The 15,372-nt window shown below is 42.4% G+C and overlaps 1 protein-coding gene across 6 annotated transcripts in view; it reads left to right on the top strand.

Annotated features, from left to right (window-relative positions):
- ndrg4 (NDRG family member 4) overlaps nucleotides 1–14,009 on the top strand; it is a 78,173-nt gene extending 64,164 nt beyond the window's left edge. For 4 of the 6 annotated variants that reach the window (XM_028585107.1, XM_028585109.1, XM_028585111.1 and 1 more), the window contains 11 exons: nucleotides 325–385; nucleotides 780–866; nucleotides 972–1,028; nucleotides 1,754–1,857; nucleotides 2,058–2,114; nucleotides 3,679–3,730; nucleotides 5,964–6,011; nucleotides 7,767–7,802; nucleotides 7,937–7,988; nucleotides 9,513–9,551; nucleotides 12,430–14,009. In XM_028585107.1, the coding sequence (XP_028440908.1) occupies nucleotides 325–385; nucleotides 780–866; nucleotides 972–1,028; nucleotides 1,754–1,857; nucleotides 2,058–2,114; nucleotides 3,679–3,730; nucleotides 5,964–6,011; nucleotides 7,767–7,802; nucleotides 7,937–7,988; nucleotides 9,513–9,551; nucleotides 12,430–12,584 (748 nt within the window). In that variant the 3' untranslated portion in view covers nucleotides 12,585–14,009. The remainder of the gene's footprint in view (nucleotides 1–324; nucleotides 386–779; nucleotides 867–971; nucleotides 1,029–1,753; nucleotides 1,858–2,057; nucleotides 2,115–3,678; nucleotides 3,731–5,963; nucleotides 6,012–7,766; nucleotides 7,803–7,936; nucleotides 7,989–9,512; nucleotides 9,552–12,429) is intronic. The other 2 variants (XM_028585108.1, XM_028585113.1) reach the window with 1 other exon arrangement.
- Nucleotides 14,010–15,372: the final 1,363 nt, after the last annotated feature.

Here is a 15,372-nt window from a genome sequence, read left to right as displayed (position 1 = left end):
CACGGCCATGGTCAGGTTGCTAGTCAGCCTCTTTGATTCCCGTTTTTGTAGATTGCAGATAGAAAATATCCAGTGAAGACATTTCTTGCCAACAGGATGTAATTTTAGCCTGGACATGGAGTACCGCAGCTACGGTACAACACTTGGCTCGGAACAAGCATGCTTTTCAATCTGTGCTTCCAACAATGGCAGTCTGTAACATTGTATACTGAACGCACACCAGACTGCCACAACACTCTGTCAGGATTCTTGTATCCATGTACCCTCCACACATATGAATGATTCATAATAGTGTATCATTATTTCTCTTTCTCGTCTCTTTAGATTTAAGAGCATCGTTGGGATCGGAGTTGGAGCTGGAGCTTACATTCTGGCCAAGTTTGCTGTAAGTGACATCTTAATTCTCCTACACTGTACTCTATTGTTTACAATGTTGGATTAAACATTTAGGGGTTTATGTTCTGCAGTGTTTTTTGCAACAAGTCCTCCAAACCATGCGACAATATCAGTCGTATATTCCTCCCCTCTAATACGACCCACAGGAGCGTTTTCTGTCCTCGTATCTAAACCAGAGCCTGGGTGAAAATCCTGTCCTTGTTTGCCTCCCTACATGGGACATGGCACTCTTATACTTTGTCACATAGCTTTCTGCTTTTGCGTTAATATGGGTCGTAATTGCTGCTTAATCAATCGTTTTTAAAGGGGAGGACAGTATTGTTTTTTGTCAAAGTCTTTTTGTCACTACCTCTGAATCTAAGACGTGTGTCTCCTGCTCTCAGCTGATCTTTCCTGACATGGTGGAGGGTTTGGTTCTGCTCAACATCGACCCCAACGGCAAAGGCTGGATTGACTGGGCTGCCACCAAGGTGCCTGTTTATTACTGTGTACTAATGTTTGGAGTTGGTACACACTGTATATACACTTCCAAATCCACACCTGCTTGTTATTCTTACAATACCAATCTCCCCCAGCTGTCAGGTCTGACCAGTGCTCTGCCAGATACTGTGCTGCCACATCTTTTCAGCCAGGTAAGCCCAGGGACCGGGAGTAAAGTTGGACAAGAATTGTTTTTCATTGCTATTCTAGTTTCTTTCATTTTATGGTACGAAAAACAAGGCAAGGAAAGTGACATTTCCTAATTCTCAAATCAGACTATATTCACCCAGATATCTGTTAGAGCAAGGGTGTCAAAATCAATTTCACTAAGGGGTCACACTGGAAAATAAGAATCACATTAAGGGCCAGACATTTATAGTTTATTTACATGCTTTTATTTCATTGAAAAAGTCAAATATCTTTGATTGTATTCCTGCATGTTGCCTTTTTTACGGTGGCCGACAGGTGCCCATTTTTGTTATTTTTGTAGATGTTTTTTGACATTTTTGTTGACATAAATCCCTACAAAAGTGAGCCAAAATGTTCCTTAGCCAAGAAAGAATTTAGCAACTCAAGCAAAACAAAAGCAGCTACCACACAGCTGACTCAAAACAACCTCTTTCTCAGCCTGAATATGGGGGAGTTTCTGAGTCTCAAAGAAAATAGAAGAAGAAGAAAATTCTGTTTGAATGTTGCGTAATTATGGTCTACAAAAGGTTTGGCGCACAACTAGACGGGCCAACATTTATCATGAACCTAAATTAATTTGCGGGTCTAATCCAAATCTGCCAGGGGCTGGGTTTGGCCCGCAGGCCTTGAGTTTGACACGTGTGTTTTAGAGGCAGATGTGTGAGCTGGTGTGTGTGTTTGTCTGCAGGAGGAGCTGATGAACAACACAGAGCTGGTGCAGAGCTACCGGCAACAGATTAACAACACCATCAACCAGTTCAACCTGCAGCTTTTCTGGAACATGTACAACAGGTGGAAAGATACAACTTACTCTCTCTTGAGTGCATTTTGCTGTTGACACGTCTTAATAACTCTGTACCTGCATGAGTCAAACTATGAATGCAGAAAGTGTGCCCGTAAATTAGTATTGTTACATTGTGCACATGTGCTAACTTTACTTAAGTAAAGGATCTGAATACTTCTTAACATAACATTTATGATGTCTCTTTCAGCCGGAGGGACCTTGAAATGAATCGCAGTGGGACGGTGCTCAACGCCAAGACTCTGAAGTGAGTCTGCACACACAGTTTCATAATATAACCATGTACATCATCCAGTTAATTTGGGTCTAATTGAGTTAAATGTAATTCATATATATAAATTAATATGTATATATATATATATATATATATATATATATATATATATATATATATATATATATATATACACATCTATTACACGGCTTGGCCATGGACTGAGTTTTGATCATAGACTCTGGCGGACCATTTTCAAATCAATATTCGGGCTCATACAGAGCTCCACGGATCAAGTGTCCACGACACTGTGATGCGTCGGAAGTGTCCGGAACACAGTGAGCTTATGCTAGCTGCGTCATTAGTTGTGTGATAAGTTGTGTAATAAGTGGGATAATGTAGAGCAAGCCTGTCATTATTGCGAATTGGAACCCTGACAGGGTGATGCAGCCTGGGTAATGGTTCCCATACATACTGTATAACCTGGATAAACGCTCTCCGTAAATAAACTCAGTATGTGACCAGATCGTTTAAGTCATTTATGAAGATGAAAACACTAACGGTAATTAATATAATATTTGGGGGTTTTGGACTGTAGGACAAAACAAGCAATTTTAAGGTGTCACCTTTTCCCTGTGGGCCTATATGCATAACGTTCCACTTCGGGGATTGCTCTGGTCACTATTTTTGACCGGGTGTCCATCTTTGTGTTGGAATTTGACTATTGACTAATTTGACTATGGTTAACTGCTCCTCAGATCTCTGCAGGGTAAATCCAGACAGCTAGCTAGACTATCTGTCCAATCTGAGTTTCCTGTTGCACGACTAAAACTACTTTTGAACGTACACATGTTCCACCAAAACAAGTTCCTTCCTCAGACTATTTTGCAGCCGCACTGTTGCTCCGTCCGGCGCTTAGCACCACCAAAGGCGATTGTGATTGGTTTAAAGAAATGCCAAAAAAACAGCACGTTTTTTCCCATCCTGGAATTCCAGACCTTTAGGGCAATGCCAGACTACCCTAAACCTATCCCCACTACACAAGCTGATTAAAGCTATAGTACATAGTTCCTGTCTCCCCCATGAGGAATTCTTAGTAATGACAACAAAACTTTCGGCGCGTCCATGATGCAAGCCTTCCGTGATCGCGTACCCCCTCCTCCTCCACGCAGTTGCTAGTAGCCATGGAGGACATGAGGGATTAAAAAAACATTCAGAAGAGATCTTCACTCTAGTTTCTGTGTGCGAAAGTCGCCGGACACCCCAATCTCCTGAACATAGCCACACTGAGAAATCCAGAGATAGTTGTGTGGAGCTGATAGTCTTAATTAGCTTTGTAGCAACTCATTTGGCAATGGCTTGAATGTAATGGATGTTCATTAATATAAAAAAAATGATGCACTCAATCAAAATAATAATTAGCAGAATCATATCAATATGATTCTGTTCCCCCCGCGACCCGACACCGGATAAGCGGACAAAGATGGATGGATGGATGGATGGATATCAATACTGAAAATAATCCGGCCTAAAACTCAACATATAACCATGAGGCCGCCTCCAGCCACTTGTCTTAACAGTCAAAATGTTTCTGCAGGTGTCCTGCGATGCTGGTTGTGGGAGACAACGCCCCGGCGGAGGAGGGAGTGGTGAGTCCATCATCTTTCTCCCTGCACGACTTTATCCAGATGCTCTAAAACACTCTTTTTTTTTCTCAGCGTGCGTTGCCTCTGTTTCCCCAGCTGTCTTCTTTCTTTAGCTCACTCCTTTAACTTTCTCACTGAGCACTGATATAACTTCTTCCTGTTTCCAAGAAATATTAAATCTATCTAAAGTAGGGGTGACCCCGAAAAGTCAAATATGCTGATTTGACTGCCAGTCTCACAGTCAAATCTTCGCCCGGCCGTAAAGTCCAGTTCAGACCGCAGTTTCTTGAAAATAGATTATGCATGCCTTACAGGAACAGTGAACATTGAACATGGGTGGAAATTAACTTCTAGCTTGTGTTGCTAAACATGACATGATGACATGAGGGCAGATAAATATATAATGCTCCATTTTTGACTGTTTTCGCTTAATTATGTGTCTAAGGATTTATCACACGCAGCCGAAAGAGGGCATGAATCTTACAGCTACTTTGCCATCGCTCTGAAACCTGCCAGTTCACACCAGTGAGACGAGATGAGACGGTGAAGATGATAATCTTCATAGCACAACGACTCTTTGTACTTCCATCCTAACTTCCCACTTTCAGGCTGGATACATAATTTGTTATGTCTAAATATCAATGTGGATAACGCAAAGATCCTCTATTCTAAACGGTCTGTGGTGATAGTGAGATGCTTGCAACAGCTGCATTTCTTTTGATGAAACAGCGAAAATGTTTTATTTCTCTGATTCACATCTTTGTTTTAATTACACTCACTCTCTATAGTCTAGGTCGCCCGACCACATACCGTGCTTGCTGGTGGTCGTTGAGGTTTTGTCTCGTATCTTTGAAGCTTTTTGTAAATCTTTTTAAATAAATTCAACTGCCCAGTGACAGATTAAAGTTTCACTTTCCATGATCTGTGACCGGCGGTGGCCCACCACCCACATGATTCGACAATCATTCGACAACAGGCAAGACTTGACAATTCTGATTGGACTATGATAATTCTTAGTCGGGGACACCCCTAATCTAAAGCTCTAAACAGCAAACCCTCCCTTTCTCCCTCTGTTCCTGCCATGTTAAGTGTTTTGCACTTGTACTCCAGTTGGTGACTGTCTGTCTTTATTTAGTGAAACTGAAATAGGTCCGCCAGCAGAGACCTGGTTCACTCTCACTGCAACCTTGTTACAGCCCCAGAGACTCTGTGTGTCTCTCTGTCTGTCCATCCGTGTGTAATGCCTGTGATACTATTTGTGTGTGTGTGTAATTTGTGTGTTATCCAGGAGCCAGATGGCATCGCTCCGTCTCTGGGGTTTCCTAGTTTGAAGTGGCCCAGATATGTGTGCTTCTGCACCAGTTAGTCTGCCACATGTACAAATTGAAATCAAATCCCTCCTCTGTCCGTCAGAAGAATGGGATGGATGCATATGAAGGGAGGGTGTGGAGGATTGTTATGAAACAGAGAAAGATGGAGAGATGGAAAGTGACAGAGGAATGGAGGCAAGCAGTGTGAGGAAGCGAGAGATGAACAGGTTTTTTTTTTTTGGATGTGGCAGATGGAGGTTATGTTAATATTTTTATGCGCTGATATGACCAGTTGAGGCTGCTGGGTTTGCTCCCACTTAAGCCATGTTTCAATTAAACCCTTTTGTGTGTAGTACCTGTATGGACCGAAACATTTTTACACTGTTTTTACTTTAGTTTTTTTTACATTATTCACATATGATATGGGGTAAATATACGTATGTGAGTTGTATATAGTTACATATTTCCAGTACATGTTTGGGCAGTAAAATATGTAATTTGGAAATCTGTGTGAAGGACTAAAGATTAAACGCAGCGCCGAGCAAAAACCTGTTTCATTGGTGTTTGACACTGGCTGTGTTGTGTGTACACAAGTGTGATGGTCATGCGTTGAGTGTGTATCTGTGCACATCTGTCTATTGTAAGTGTGTGTGTGTGTGTGTGTGTGTGTGTGTGTGTGTGTGTGTGTGTGTGTGTGTGTGTGTGTGCACTGCGGTTGTGCTCTCAGCCTGCCTGGATGACTCATCACTGCAGCACACTGCAGTATCTGGGTCACTCTCACACACACACACACACCCACACACACACACAGATATAGTCTCCATGTATGCACTATAAATACAGTACATCCACAGATCCTCTTCGAGTCCTGATCATCTTTTAGCTTTTGGCCTTATTCAGTTCAACCTGCTGTTTTTGTCCTTAAGGTGGAGTGCAATTCCAAACTGGACCCAACCAACACCACCTTCCTGAAGGTAGCCATTTGTCTTCATCTCACCTTCAGCTACTCCATCATTACACGAAAAAGTCTGTTTTGATGTGCAAGCACAACTTGAATTTAAATCAACTTTTTACTTATGCAAAATAAATAAATAACAGTCCTAATTTACACAAAATATGAAGCTAAACAAATGCTCAATTTTGAACATTGTAAACATTCTACATTGACATTACTTTTAGTACGTACTGCAGCAGCTCTAACAAAGTATGTACCGTTGCATGCAGAATGCATACAATTGGGACACACTTCCTTTATAACATTGTGGCTTGAACTTTGATCCTTTTGCTCATATGCTGCAAAGGATTATGGGTTAGAATATGACAGAAATGCATGCTGGCTTGCCAACACATTCTCATTCCCATTGCGTAAAATACGGATGCTTAGGCATGTGCCTTTGGCGTTGTTATAAAGGAGACCTTTAGCGTCATATCTAAACACGCTTGTTCGCGACTCTTGACGTCACTTTTGACGCTCTGGGTCAGGACGTACGTTTAACTGACATGCGGCACAACAATGGGACAGTTAGGTTTACGAAAAAATGGTGGGTGGGATTATAAAATGTATGTTTCAGTGACAAGTGGGACAAGAACGGGACATGAACCCCGGTCTCCTGGGGGAAAGTCCTGTGTTGTTTGACCCATCCACCACCCCAACCAACCTCCTTATGCAGCATTTCGGTCTTTCATACTACTCGCTACCGTTGCCTCTCTTAATACTACGTCATCTTACAGCGCCGCGGTTGAGCTGCTGCTCTGCCCGGTGCGTCCCATACAGACGCTGAAGGGTGATTTTTGCGTCGTGTCTGAGGCTGAGAGCCACTGACCAAGCGTCAAGCCTATTTGACAGATTGGGAGTGAGAACGTTTTGGGATTGCATACTGCAAAATCTGACTGGATGCAGTACGACATCTTGGTATTTCTGGCTTACATTTTCAAATGTTTAAACCTGGCAGTGTTAACCTTACAGCAGTACTCAACAATTACTATTGTCAAACTGTTTTTAAAATGAATTAAGATTAATTAAACTTGCATACCTGCAGGTGTTTCCTGAGGTTGGACATTGACATTTTGGCAAACATTATTTTTGAACCCTTCTCAGATTTTATGTATGAATTGTTTTTTTTTGTATTTCCAGAGGGGCATTTCCATTTCCATTTCCATCAGACAGCTTGAGAGGCAATGCAACTAACTGTCAGACAGGCGGCGCTGCAAATTCAAACAGCAGAACCAATCGAAAGCATCATTATAGTATCAAACTTTACTAAACAGCTGTGGCTGGAAATGGCAAAGGAATACATTGCGCACACATGAAAAACATGATGATGTTTGATAATTTTAATAATGAATATTATTCAACATATAGCCTAGCTTTTTACATAAAATATTCAGATGTAACCCCCAATGTACTCACGAACATTTTCATAGGTACATGCAATTTAATTCCCAGTCACTGTAACAGTTACCTTTATTTTGTAATTAATAATGTAACGCTGTTACATGTAACTAGTTTACTCCCCAATACTGCCGAAACATGTAAAATTCAAATACGATTATTTTAGAGCTAACTCCTACAATATATAATTTACACCACATATGATGCAAAGATAGGAAGAAAAAAACACCAGTTACCTATTGCTTGCAGAACAGAGGCAGGCAAAGTAAGAGGGGGTACAGTCTGGTTGCGAGCTATTAGCAGTTTGGTTAATTGCTGCTCTCTCTTCTCGTGGTAGATGGCTGACTCTGGTGGACTTCCCCAGCTCACACAGGTAACACTCAAACAAACCTGCATAATCCACAGGCAGCTGTGCAATCAAATGCAGACAGACCGTGAATGCATCATCCACATATGACATTGTTGGCTCCAAATTCAGTGAAATGAAAATGATGTGTTGTTTTCCAGCCCGGGAAGCTGACCGAAGCCTTCAAGTATTTCCTGCAGGGAATGGGCTACAGTAAGTATCCAGAAAAAGTTAGTTAGACTTTAGTTAGTAAGTGATGGTACGTGTCCATTGGCAAGTGTTGTTTCCCATTTTATTGTCCATGTGGCAATGCATTCTGGTAGCGTCGTAGCAATTTAAGTGGAGTTGCCCGCTCCTCATTTGCATAAAGGTGAGATCCAGGCTACTTTTTGCAAATGAGGGGTGTCAGTCTTTTAAATTGACCATTGTCGATCTAAAGTGAACACAGGTTCAGCAGCTGTACAGCTTATTTCTCACTCTCTTAAATGTTTTCAGGAACCCAGTGGCAGAACTATTTTTGTAAAATATGCGAAAGTTTCCAAACGAGCCGCCATGTTGGTCTGTTTTCAAAGAGAGCCCACGAGTGAAGCATCCGTCCAATCAGGTGCAGCCATCGTGGTTGTAGGAGGGTGTAGCCTGTTTTATTTGCTTGTCAGTGGGCAGTAAAGAGAAACTGCGTCCAATGCTGGTTAGCTGGGCGATCCCTGCCATCGGAAAACGCCACTGTGGCAGCCTGTTCTCATGAACCATACGTTCAAACAGCTATGAAAACAGCTACGAAAAGTTCAGCATTATAATTCGTAATTATTCAACACTTTTGTGCACCACATTGACTGCTGCTGTATGAGAACGCGGCTGGCAGTGTAGAGAGGGGCTTCAGGTGGATGGGTGTTAAAACACAGGACTTTGATGCCAGGGAGCAGAGTTGGCTTCCCGGGGGAAATGCATGTCTCTTGAGAGTATTTTAATCCAAAGCTGAAGCAGTACCTGCACAAGAAGCTGCTGGACGTCCTCGTATGACGCTCTCTCTCTCTCTCTCTCTCTCTCTCTGTGTGTGTGTGTGTGTGTGTGTGTGTGTGTGAGAGAGTCAGAGGCGACACCCGTTACTGTTTTGAATCCGTACTAATGGTTTGGGTGCCTAAACTTAACCGCAATGTCCGCCAAAACGGTGCTCTGTACCCAGCTCAAAATCAACTATTCTCAGGTAACTGAACCACCAACTACCACTGATACAACAGAGCACCATGCGGAGCACCATGCGGAGCACCATGCGGAGCACCATGCGGAGCACCGTAGCCGGCGTCGCAGAGCTCTGTAGCGGCTAAACACGTCTACTAACTGCAGCTGATACGACCGAGCTATGACGGAGGTCTGTACCCAGCGTCACAAAGCTCTGTAGCAGCTTAAACAACTAGAAACTAGAGAACTTGACCAGCTGGCATCACATGACCGGCCAGCAGTCTCCTAGTTTCATATGATATCATACGTTTTGGTGTGCATACATTTTCGTACGATATCGTAAGAACCCGTTCATGAAAATGCGTTGACTGTGGACACGTACCATGAGAGTGTGATCTGATATGTTTGTGTCTTTGCCCTTGCAATCATTTCTAATAACTATTTCAGTGGCTGTGTTATCGTAGTGATGTGCGTGTGCTGTGATGTCATGTGTTTCATGCAGATGGACATGAGCTGTGTTAATCTTGCCCTCTGTCTCCCCCCGCCCCGTTCTCTCAGTCGCTTATGTGAAGGATCGGAGGTTGAGTGGAGGGCCAGGTACTTCCTCCTCCCCCTTCATCCTCTGACCTCTTATTGCTGCCCTGTGCGATGACATTGGCATTGTGAAATTTATTTTAATTTTATTTGGTTATGAATACATTATTTTGGGCAATTTTACATTTGCTGTCATTTCTAGTGGTTTGTTTTTTTTATCCCAAGAACATTAAACCCCCATCATTGTTTTATTACAAATATATTTTCCTCCCACAGAAAAATATACTGCCCTTACTTCCTCTTTCCACATTCCTTTGCCATTGCATCTCCAGTACTACTCTTTGCATGGCCTTCAGCTAGCTTCGAGCACAGCCTTTTGAAATAAGTTTGCAAACGACAATGTCTTTAAATGACGACCAACCTTAGACAATTACAAATTTAGCCTTTAAAGGAGAATGGGCAACATAACAGTAAATCTAGTTTCTGTCATCAAATCAGAACTCAAGTTAATTAACCACAAAATGCTGTTCAAAAACAATTGTCCTCAGAGTTATGCGCGTTCTGTGCTAAACTGCTAAGCCTAAACCACGTAAGCAAAGTATACATTATGAAACATTCAAAGTGTACTTGGCTCTGGGCTTTTGTTGAAAACCATACAAAGACTCTGCAGCCTCAATGAAAGCAGAGCTTGACATTTTTTCTAGAACCAAAGAAGACTCACCCAGCAACCCTTGGACTGATACAGGTCTCTTAAAGCTGGAGCCAGGGTTTTAAATTGTTCATGCTCAAACCATTCAAGGTATTCAACGTTTTCTTGAGTTGTACTATGGTCAGGGTGGAAACACTAAAACAAACAAATCAAATTAATTCCAGGTTATCAGCTCTTTAATGCTGCGCTAATCAATATTAACATGGATCAAATTACTGTGTGACATGCGAAAGGAGTCATTTATTGTGAAGAATTATGCCTCAGCCCTGCAGTTCCCCGCAACTTCTTTTTAGCCTCTTGTAGCTCTTTGTTGTTTGTAGCTCTGGTTAACCCCCATACACTACCCGAAAGTGCCAAATAACAGATAAAGCAACGTTTGTAACTAGCTGGATAACATAGTTGCAGCTTCAGAGCCTGATATTTTCTTCAGGAGTTGGTAGAGACCAAAACAGATCTAAAGGGAAAGTAAAAATGTTTAAGTTGGATGAGAATAGGACTCCAAATGAATGCTACATAAAACAACGGTACTCGGAGTGCGCAGTCCTCCACCAAGGCATACCTTAACTCACATTGTTTATGCAGTGTGAATTTTCCCAGTCGGGAACTCATTTTCCTGATTATTCCGACACCATATGAATTTTTTCATAATCCTGCTGACAGACAAACAGACAAAGAAACGGACAAACGGAACGGAAAACATTACCTTCTTTGCGGAGGTAGTTAATGCAGCTTGAGGCATGGTAACCATGTCAACTGTAGACCTTTTTTTATTCATCACTGCTTTAAACTTACCTACCGACTAAAATAATTATTTGACAATTACATCAATAATGTATTGTTTTATTGCATGAATCCGACAGATTTCTTACGAATTATTATACTTTTGTTAAACCTCAAGCTTAACATATTCACAAACAGGATTGATACATAGAGCAAAATGTGTAATTCCTAACCTTGGAAACAGCAGTTGACAAAACAATCTCAATTCACTTGCTATTAATTAATTGATTATTAATTAATAACTAGGCTAATTTAATACAATTCCATAACAATAAGCTTCATATAACACAAAGTGCATGATGCCGACAATGTGTCTGTGTGTAGACACACTGACAGCTTTAAAAAGCTCCTATTATGTTTTTTTTTATTTTTCTCGTCTTTTAGTGTGTTATATAGTTTTATATTTAGTTTTATTGTATATGTAATAGATGTATAAAGTAAAAAAACAAAATATTTCACTCCAAATGGAGCTTTTTCTCCTTATCTCAACTCCCTAAAAACGCATCGCCCACATTCCTGTTTGGAATATCTCAATTAGTGATGTCACCGATTGAGGACACCTGCCCAGTTTTTCATATGTGCTGCCCAGTGGTGCTGCCTGAACAAGCACAGGCCGCCCAGTGGCTTGTTTGAATTTGGTTTACCAATCACAACAGAGTGGGCCAGCTGACCAATCAAAACAGACTGGGCTTTTCAGGAAGGCGGGCCAAGAGCTCAGACAGGCAGAAGAGCTACACCAATGGGAATGAGAAACAATGTTTTTTGAACATCAAAGCAGGGCTGTCGTCAAGTCCAAATTTGTTGAGTCCAAGACAAGTCAAAGCCCAGGACTAGTCGAGACTGAGTCAAGAGAGAGTCCAAATGAGAGACAGTCATGACCGAAAAATAGAATTCTGAAAATGATTGATGCCTGATAATTGCGGTATATGATGCAGCCAGGCAAACACCAGGCGACCAATGTCAATGCCTGTTCTAGATGGATTTTGAATTAAACCAACACCTGTTTTCTGAACAAGCACGCTTCATCAATGGTTATGTTTTAAAGGAGCATTAAGTGCTGGACTCGGTCCAGACCAACAAGAAAATTTGGTAAGTCATATGGCTGAGTCCAAGACCGTTCCGAGTCCAAGACAAGTCCAAGATAATGGAAAACATTTTCTCAAATACTACAGCCCTGCATCAAAGCATGTAAACCTTTTTTTAATAGACCCCCAGAGTACAAATAAGATGCTGAAAAGAAGTATAATAGGAGCTCTTTAATGAACAACTCTAACCATTCAGGGCTGTTGTGTGAGCCAGCCAGCTGCCTTTTCTCACGCTCAAAAAGATATTTTTCAGTTGTCCACATTAGCATGTACTCCCAACATCTCCACAATATCAAATGATCACACACTTTTTTTTCCCAAAATGTAATGCTGAATTCTGATTTGTTTCCACCCCTCCCCGTCCCAGTGCCCTCCGCCAGTATGACCCGCCTGGCTCGTTCCAGGACGGCCTCCCTGACCAGCGCCAGCTCCATCGACGGGTCCCGCTCTCGGGCCTGCACCCATTCCGACAGCACAGAGGGAGTCGGCCCGGTCACCCACACTATGGAGGTGTCCTGCTGAGGAGTCGGCCAGCCCTAGAAAGAGGGAGGGGGTGGAGGGATGGAGAGGGACAGAGCAAGACAGAAGGGATGATGGCCAAGAAATGACGGGGGAGGGGTATGAGGAAAATGGGAAGGATAGAAGGTGTGACTACTGCTGTGTCTCAAATCGCCCACACCAAGCTACAGGACCACCAACGTTTCTTTCAAACTTCGAGGAAAATACAGCGGTCATGATTGAAACATGCGAACACCGAACTTTACAAATGTACTTCATACACTTGTTTATTCAGTAAGTACTACTATTCTGTATTCAGATAGTGATACAGCAAGCCAATAAATATTTTGGCAGGCGACAATAGGTGGCGGTAATGCTCTGCCCGGCTGCAATTTACCATTAAAATGCAAAGGTAGAAGCATTTTCGATCAGTGCATAACAACCGTGCGCGATTTGAGACAACACTACCCTGTTGAAATGTACGCACTACACAATTAAGTACATAGTGTACTCACGGGAGTATCCAATTGAGACACACCTTAACTCTCCGGATCAGACATGGTAGATTGTAGAACGAGACAGCAACAGGAAGGAAAGTTCATGAACAAGGTGGAGACAGCTCTCTCTTTGCTTCATCTATTTCATCCGGATCCCTTTGTCTGCCATCTTTTCCCTCCTCCACTGTAAAATAACATGTGTTGCCCCCCCTCACCCAGCACTTAAACGATTTAAGCAACTGTTTTTGTTCTTGCAGTGTTATTCTTGTGTTTGCTGTCTCCTCTTTCTTTGCCTGCACCCCCACCACCCACGCCTCCACAGAAAAGGACGTAACGCTGTCTATATGATATGAGCTGCTGTTAATAATGTAATTTGGAAAGGTGAGAAGAGGTGAAAGTGTGGGCAAGGAAAACACAACCTTTAGGTGGTACCTTAATGAAAAAGTGTTGTGCATCAGTATTTTTGCAAACAGTTATTATTTTGTTGTTGTATGGACAAAATGTGAGTATCTCTCTCACTGTTGTTTCTAAGAGATGGTTTCTTCTCTCTATGAGTGACTTTGAGGGTCAGAGGGTGTGTCCAGAATTTAAAAGACAACAGTGCACAGCCCATCATAGCCAAGTGCACCTGTAGTGCTTTGAGAGGATTTGTTAGCTTTTTTTAGTCTAAGTAGTAAGAGCATAGCTAGCTATAGTACACTACGCTGATTTAAAGCTGCACTTGGTAAGATTTTATGTCAAACTTGTGAACTACACTTTGAATGCAAAAAAAGTGATATTATCTGCATACATGCGTTTCAGGCCGCAAGTCATTAGCGAAATGAGACCTAGCCACTACACCACCAGGGAGCTTAGCTGGCATAAATGTGCACCTCCATCCATTTGTATTGCTTTTGCCATGATAATGTGTATGTGATATGGCCAAAATACAACCATATTTGTGTTTAAATAATCTTGATGATGAGTGCAATGCAAGATTGTCCTATTCACACTAATCGGGACACTACAGATTCTTGTGTTTGTCGTATCACTTCTCTGCCATGGAGAAAAGAAGAATCTAATTAAACTGTCTCCTAAGAGGCACTTATCCACAGACAGCTTTATTCCATTAGGTTTGATTCTGTATAGAGCATCACAGAGACAGCCAGGCTGGTGAACATGAGACATCACATTATTGATTACTGAAGTTCAAAGCTTCCCTTATTACTGCCATTTGGAGACACATTATTGCAATGTTGCTGAGTGCAGCTTAAAGCTGTGTGCCATCTCACATTTTGTAGCCAATCCACTACTACATGAATATAGGCTAGAGGAAGTATTTATTAACACGTATATGCATGTGAACGTAAACGTCATTTTAGGGCATTCTAGTATCTGAGTAGTATCTAGTATTAGTGTGTTATTCATTAGCACCTTACATGTGGCTAGTTATATAGAGCCATGGATGTGACCGCCATCATCAGTCTGTAACTCTAGTGCATGGACGCGGTTCTGGCCATATTCGGCTCTCCATCATGACAATCACACTCTGACCTAAACCAAACTAGACCAGGACGACCGAGGCAGGACCAGGATGACCCAGAGAAGCTCTCTTTGCGGGTCACCACCAAAGACCTTGCAGCAGCCTTCCCTTACAGCGCCCAGCGTCTATCTGTGGATATACCAAAGCTATCTACCCACCAACCCCCCCCCCCCCCCACCCCTCCTCGCACTCCCCCAACACACACACACACACACACACACACACACACACACACACACACACACACAGTATCCACAACCACAAACAGTCCCATGCACACACGCATTTTCACACACCTTCTCAAATGAAACCTGCGTGGGCTGTAAGGGAACTAAGCCAAAAGAAAGACATTAATACACAAAATCACACACAAAAAGGAATCCATTTCTATGTCAACCTGTTCTCACTCCCAACTTGTCAACATACTAAAGCTTGGTCAGTGGCCATTAGAGGCACCCTTTAGTGTCCGTAGCAGTGCTGTGAAATGACGTAGTATGAAGAGCAACAATGAAAAGGAGTAGTCTTAAAGACCGAACATCCACACAAGGATGCAGCATGGGGTGGTGCGTCACTCCAACCCGTTCTCACTCCCATCTCGTAAAATACTGACGCTTGATCAGTGGCTGTCAACGTTGGATACCGACGCAAAAATCACCCTTTAGTGGCTGTATGGAACGCACCGGGCAGAGCAGCAGCTGGACCGCAGTGCTGTAAGATGACGTAGTATTAGGAGCAACAACGGTAGCGAGTAGTATGAAAGACCTAAAATCCGCATAGGGAGATTGGTTGGAAA

This window comes from Perca flavescens, chromosome 8 (genome assembly GCF_004354835.1).
Source record: "Perca flavescens isolate YP-PL-M2 chromosome 8, PFLA_1.0, whole genome shotgun sequence".
Classification (NCBI taxonomy): domain Eukaryota; kingdom Metazoa; phylum Chordata; class Actinopteri; order Perciformes; family Percidae; genus Perca; species Perca flavescens.
Note: the sequence above shows the minus strand (reverse complement) of the source record. Positions and strands in the feature narration are given on the sequence as shown.